The following is a 7,001-nucleotide window of genomic DNA, read 5'->3' on the forward strand; positions in this document are numbered from 1 at the left end:
CCATAAACCTTTGTCCTATCACTACATGCCCTTGACAAAAGTCCTTTCAGCTTGTGTCAGCATCACCTTGTTAATCCTAGCCACGGGGATTTGATTTCTGCCTGGCTGCTGCTGAAACGTGTCCTGGCACAGCCAGAGCTGCACATCTAAGGCATCACACGGGCCTTCTGCAGTGCCTACAGACAGTGCAGAGCTGCTGCTCCAGGAGCAGCCCCAGACTGCACCATCTGACCGTGTCACTCCCCTCCAAACACCATCATTACCTTTATCTCTGACTCAGAGCAGCTTTGGAGAAGAGGGGCCAGGCTGTCCCCAGCACTGACTGCAGATGAAACCAGCAAGAGGTGAGATGCTGTTCAAAGAGCAGGTAACAGCCTTATAGCCCTGCACACACACAGATGGGTACCTGCTGCTCCTCCTCACTGAGAAATAGAACTGCTTCTGCAGGAGAAAATTAGGATCAAGCCCTGGTTTATCACAAGAGCTACAAAAGACCTCATGACTATGAGGGGAAGGGTTTCATCCCACTGCATACTATAAAACCCAAATTATGTGTGTATTTTATCATTTACAAGGAAGACACAGAACTCAAAGGCACAGTGAAGACACTCATCTTCCCCACTCCCTGCTCTGAAAACGCAGCATTTCACAGTCTCTCTCTGATCCAAGCTTCCCTTCCTCTGTAAACACGAGCAGAGTTCATTGAGGATCACTATGATAACAGATTTGTATAAGTTATATACTTTGGCCTCTGCCTGCCATTAACCCCTGCTGGGATGGCTGGTGTTACTCAGCTTACTTCTGCCTCAACATAAAAAAGTAACTACAGCCTTGCAGCTGCTGTACAATAGAATTGTATGGCACTAAGCACCTCTTGTGCATTTGTAACCTTTTGCCACTTTTTCTAGTCTTTCAAAATCTGAAACAGGTTTTTAAACAAAAAAAAAAGCCCCCTTTCAATGAGAAAAATGAAAAGCAGCTCCATTTTCTAGGTAAAACAACAGCAAAAAAGAGTAAACTGCCAGTGAGCAGGAAAATGCACAAGATTTGGAAGTGGCAGAACAACTGACCCTCACTTTAGTGGATGGGTAGAAATCTGCTGCTCCATTAAAGAAAAAATCCTTCTCAAGAGCATAAAGCAGATTTGATCTTTCAACTCACATTTCATGCTTGCAGCTGGAGACAGTGCTACTGTCTGACACCCTTCTCAAATGTGCAGGATGTGTTCAGCTGCTGAGGACAAAGAACTCTCTATGAGCACTTTCAATTACAGCAGATATGACCAAACACAGGCCTCACATGGCAATTTTTTGGTATTTGATGCTCCCAGCCCTCGGCCAAACAAAATACATTTAACATGAGATTTGTCTCTTAAAATGTATCGCCCCAAGTGAGCAGTGTGTCATGGTCTCAGGGGCCACCCACATCTTGGACAATCATGTGAACATGTCTCTCTGTCACTGTCACATGCCAATGCCACCAGTGCTGAACACCACCACAGACATCTTCAGAGAATCTGCAACCACAGCCTTGGAGAATCCAAGGCTTCAGCTGAGTATACCAGCTCTCTAGGAAACCCTCACAGATGCCTTGTCCAGCTTTCAACCTTGATGTAATGGCTAAAAGACCAGGAATTGTCTGACTCAGTTTCCAGTTTGTCACAAGACCATTGTATGTATGGGTATGAAGTGTGCAGCTTTGAGTCAAAATACACCATGCCCTGCCCTCCCTCCCCTGCAAAAATGGACTTAGAAAAGAAGCCATTCCCTGCTGCCCCTGGGATGAAAGACTTTACAATGGACTATTCATCAAACAATCTTTTTTCCTTCTTTTATGCACTTATTAAAGCCTGTGACTTACACAACTGCACTGCACAGGCTTCCAGCACCACTTGTTGCCCCTCTAACCACTTGAGCTAACCATTTTTTTGTGCTGATTCCTCTCTTCTTCAAACTACCTAGGAATTTTCCACATACAAATTGAATACTTTAGAGAAATTAAGGCAAGAAATCTGCTAGATATGAGTTTTGCTCAGAGAATTGGTCAAATTAGGGAAGATATTGCATTAGTAGAATAGGATGGATCTTTAGTAAATTTGAGTTTTCATGCACACTGCTCACAACTGTCTGGGGCTGAGGCAAGTAAAATGAGACTCCCTTAGAGTTATCTGCTGATTACACAGTCCCTGAGAATCTGTGATTTAGCTTTGAGTTTGTCAAGTTATTCCAGTGGGTGTGCAAACCAGTCAGACAGAGAACTAAATGCTACTTTGACTGAACAAAGTAAATAACATCAGTAGTTTGAGTCTAACAAGGTGACACTTGCAACAGTTTGAGAGATATTAATTTTAAAGACCATACAAAGTGACAGCCATAACAAAATCACACAGAATAGAGTTTCTCTATATTAAGATTTAACCTTCTGCCTAAGCTCCTTCACCAAAAAAAGGGTAAATAATCCTCTTTAAGAAGCCTTTAATGTAAAATTACATACCACTCAGTACCTACAAACACTAACAGAGCTACTGAAGAAGGCAAGCTCAGATGTACCTAGATTAAATGCTGTCTGAAGCAAAGTAAAATAAGCTTGAAAGCTCTAACAGAATATTGAATGCAATTCCACAGTGCTCCAAGCTGCTCTCTCCACCTGCTTTACGGCAGGGATCAATTCCTTACATGGTCAGGTTAAAGAAAAATGCAAACCAAACCAACCCAAGAAAATACAAAACAAAACCCCCACCACAACAACAAAAAAAAACCCCACAGTAAGTAAAATTCTGCTTAAAGAATTTGGAACTGTACTTGATAAAAAGCACACCCCAAAACAAAAAGAAGTCTTTAAGTAAAACTTATCTTATAATACTAATTTTTATTTAAGATGGACTGAAAATAAATACTTACTATTGCTTCACTCACCCTGAAAACAACTAGTATTAACTATTTTAAAATTATTTGCCCCAGCTTATTTCAAGTACACATAAATTTGAAGGCAACAGAGAATATATTTATAATTTTTGTGTGTGCATCCATACACAAATGTTGTATATATAAACCATGTATATACATATTTTGCTGCCACCTTGTGAACAGTCTCTGAATAGGGAGGTTTAGTTCACACAGATTCAATTCTGCCAACTTTATTCACATTTAGGTCAACTGACTTTAATATAGACTTTTAAATGGGGACTTAATGTTACAAAGGATGGTTGAATCAAGTGCTTAGTGCAGAAAAATTTAAAAAGTGGAATAAAATAGCCGAGTCTTCCACAATTTCCATACACTTTTGTGTCACAGTTTATTGCCACAATTATTATGGAAAATATAACTAAATTCTTTCTGATAAAAATATTGCAGCTTTGCATCCAAGTTGTATGGCTGTCTTCAAAACAGAATAAGCTGGTGTCTGCAAAAAGAATAAAAGATTAAATACATCTACTGAAGTGTTTTGCTTGAACCAGATTGTGATAAGGAATAGTAAGCACTATTTAAAAAAAAATCCAAGTAAAAACACACACACACCCACCCCAATAAAACCTCACCTGTATATGCAGTCTAATCTATCTTAGAAAAAAACTAAATTAACATTTATCAACTTTTCAGAATATTTCTATTTCTCCACAAATGTAAGTCAAAAGAAAAAATAGGAGAGAAATCACACATTTGCCATAGAGTATCCAAGGGAGCCCAGAATTTAGTTCAGTATTTCACACTTCCTAATAAGGTGATGCCTCCAGTTCCCAGCAATGTATGGATAGCACTAATTAGCCTTTATCTTCAAAAATATTTAGTTTAAACTGAAGATAAAAGAAAATCTAAAAATTTGCAGAGGACATCTCTTAGAAAAAAATCAAAACGTTTTAACATGTTGACATGAATTTCAACAGATTGAGTTCTGTTCTAGAAAAATGAAAGTTATAACATGCAGGACATTTTTATGTGTATCTTTAGGAAAGAGTATCAAGAGCCTTATTTTGTGCTTCTCAAAGAACCACATCCCAGTCTCAAGTAAGGAAGGTAAGAGCAGCACATTTATATCCTCATTGACAGCATCCATTAGTCAAGATTCTACTTACAGCTTCTGCATCATGCTCAAGCCCAATGTCGTGGTGCTCCTGCTCATCATCCCGGAATTGCTTTATTACCTTTAAAAACAGCAGTTACTGAGCCTACTTTGCAGAGAAATCAAGGCAGCCAGTACACAAAACTAGATGCTGTTGTCCATTGTGTGCACCGTGGCAAGCCAGGGTCTCTCAAAAACTTCTCAAAGATCTGAACCTCCAATTCAGCAAGAAATGAATTATTTACAGCATTCCCCTAACCTAAAATTCTTCTAGTGGTCTCCAAAGAAGTCTTTAAGTTCAAGCTGCTGTTTAATTAATATATCATTATCTTTTTCATTGTTTCAAAAAAACCCTATTGTCATAGGAACTTTTAACACTGACTAGTTTCACACCCCCACGTTATTCTGACAATTTGCATAAAGGAGTTAAGGCCCCTGCAATCAGTAAGGGCTGTTCCCTGTGAGCTAACCAAGCTTTTGTCCATTCTAGTATACTCTAAAGAACAATTGTTTGTCTCCTAATTTTTCTGGGACAAAAAGGCTGAGAGTATTTTTTCCTGAGATGCCTGCAGCTGACCAGGATTACTTAATGAAGAGCTCAGCACTTACAGGAATCTGGGCACTGTCCCTGCCCAACAGATTTGCATTGCTTTTGGTGTCCTCACTAGTTCTCCTCATATTGGCACAGTGAATAAACTCACTGCCTGGATTTTTCTCTTTACTTTGTGCCATCTCTATTTATTTCATGAAATCATTATCTTCAGGAGTGTTATTTCCCTGGTGCACCTCAACACAACCCCAGTTACTTCAGATACAATTTCTGTAACAATAGGATACATTGGAATAATCAGATTTTGCTACATGTTACATTATGCACTATTGAACACACTGGTAGCCAGCAAGGCTGGGAATGAACCAGTTCCACATGCTGCCTGTGGAAACAGCTCAATTCCCACAACCACCTTACAGCAATGTGCCCCAGTTTGATGCCTAAAAGGTCTGGGAAATTATTTTCTCACAGAGCTGACAAACATCAGCACCTTACACACTCAGAGCATCCAGGACTAGAACATGAACAGGGTGCTGGCTGACAGCAGTGCCAGGAGAGCAAACCCCACCCGGTGTATCAAACACAACAGGGGCAGAGGGGCTGGAGAGGGGGTCATCTCAAGCTCACCCTGAGCTCTGTGAGTAGCTCTGGGCCCTACAGGTTAAGGAACATGTGGAGGTACTTGAATGCCTTCAGAGGGCAACACAGCTACTGTGCAATCAATATTTTCTCCTTTTTCCTCCTGTTTCCCTTCTAGACCCTTCCTTTCAATTAAAATTAATCAAACTTAAAGCATAATTCTCCCACTTGAAAAGGAAACACTGTATTACTGAAAGCATGCTGAAGATAATCTGTGTTTTAATTTTGGTGCTTGATCCATTTAGTGCTGGTGAAGGAAAAAGCATCCTTTTATTTTATTAGTTTCTGTTGACTTCAGCATTCTGAGTGACAGAACAAAAAGATCCACTGTAAATTCTAAAAGCATATTATTTTTGAAAGACTAAATCACATCAGATAATTCAATCAATTTGTAAAACTACTTTTAAGTCATGGTTAAATACCAGCAACAGTTCTTTGTATTTTTCTGGATCCTCTTCTATTAGAGTTCGGATCTGGTTGTTGTAGTGCTCTGATATACTCTCTTCCACGGCCACTGTGCAAGCCATTGCACCTTTCTTTCCAAGTAAAGCACTTCCAGCCCCTGGGATTGGAGTACCAGACACGTGAATACAATTAAATCTGAAGCAAAACAAATAATTTAACACAATTGAAGACTTCACAAAACAACAAAAAGAGGAATTATACAAACTCACCTAAAACAAAACCTGCTACGTTCCAGAAAGGCAATAAAACAGTAGGTCGGACTCTATATGCAACCATGAGCTCATTGAATTTTTTCAGGTGGTCTTTTTCTTGATCCCACATTTGCTGCAAAAGAACCAGATCACAGAGAAGCATAAAACCACAGGAGACAAACATTTCCAATAAAACTAAAACAACCAAAACAGTTCACACCACGTATGCTGTGATAGCTGAGGCAATACTGTAACACTAACATCACAGGGAAGAAACGGTGCAGAAAGAAATGGATCCTTATAAAAAGGACAGACGAGGACAGTTATAAGAAGGTAACATAAAAACATTTACAAAATAGAACACTACAGTAAATGTAGAATTGGTAACTCCCTTACCCCACCACTCTTTTTAAACCCGCACGTTTGGAAGTGCTTAGGAAAAAATGGACAATAACCCTGCCGTGAAGGCTACGATCTTTGACCGACACGCGGCCGCTGTGAAGCCAAGGCGAATTCAGGAGAAGCAGGGGGGTCGCTGCCAGGAGCGCTCACCTGGATGACGGGTCCCACGCTCGACCTGCCCAGCACGGCCATCTGCCCCGCATAGATGCGGTTCGCCCCGTACTCCCCGGCATGGTCCACGCGGATGATGCGGTCTATGACGGGCTTGTTGATGCCCTCCCGCGCCACCCGCGTGCTGCACAGCCTGAGGGAAGCCTCCCCGCCGGGCACAGGCCGCAGACCTGCCGGAGAGACAAAGGTGACGCGAGCTCCGCCGCCGCCCGGTCCCCGTCCGGGACGGGAGGGTGGACGCTCCCACCCGCGGAGCCGAGCGGTCTGAGGCGGCCCCTAGCGGCGGCGCGGGGGCCCGAGGGGCGGGCAGGGAGCGGAGCCGAGCCCGTACCCGGCCCGCAGCGGAGGGGCCGGCGCTGCAACAGCGAACACCGCACAACCGGGCCCGCGGCCGCCGCCATCCCGCTGAACAGGACATCCGTCATCACCGCGCGCACCCTCCCGCCATTCCGATTGGCCCCGCGCCGCCGCCGCACTGACCGGCGCAGCTGCCAATCAAAGCCCGCGTCCTGGTTGCCATAGGA

The 7,001-nt window shown here is 42.5% G+C and overlaps 1 protein-coding gene across 1 annotated transcript; it reads right to left on the reverse strand.

Annotated features, from left to right (window-relative positions):
- Positions 1-3,120: 3,120 nt before the first annotated feature.
- Positions 3,121-6,918, reverse strand: COQ7 (coenzyme Q7, hydroxylase). Its single transcript, XM_015642334.2, has 6 exons — positions 6,809-6,918; positions 6,457-6,647; positions 5,923-6,037; positions 5,671-5,810; positions 4,073-4,141; positions 3,121-3,402 (listed from the first exon to the last, which is right to left on the reverse strand). The coding sequence occupies exons 1-6, from the start codon at positions 6,900-6,902 to the stop codon at positions 3,325-3,327; spliced, it is 687 nt and encodes a 228-aa protein (XP_015497820.1). The 5' UTR covers positions 6,903-6,918; the 3' UTR covers positions 3,121-3,324.
- Positions 6,919-7,001: the final 83 nt, after the last annotated feature.

The sequence above is a fragment of the Parus major genome, chromosome 14, assembly GCF_001522545.3.
Source record: "Parus major isolate Abel chromosome 14, Parus_major1.1, whole genome shotgun sequence".
In the NCBI taxonomy this organism is placed as follows: Eukaryota; Metazoa; Chordata; class Aves; order Passeriformes; family Paridae; genus Parus; species Parus major.

Coding starts and splice junctions, on each gene's coding strand:
- COQ7 (XM_015642334.2), bottom strand. CDS start 6,902: ATGACGGATGTCCTGTTCAGCGGGATGGCGGCGGCCGCGGGCCCGGTT. Junction 6,038..6,456: donor GCGTGGGACCCGTCATCCAG/GTGAGCGCTCCT, acceptor GTTCTTTTGCAG/CAAATGTGGGATCAAGAAAA. Junction 3,403..4,072: donor TTGAGCATGATGCAGAAGCT/GTAAGTAGAATC, acceptor TTCTTTTTGCAG/ACACCAGCTTATTCTGTTTT.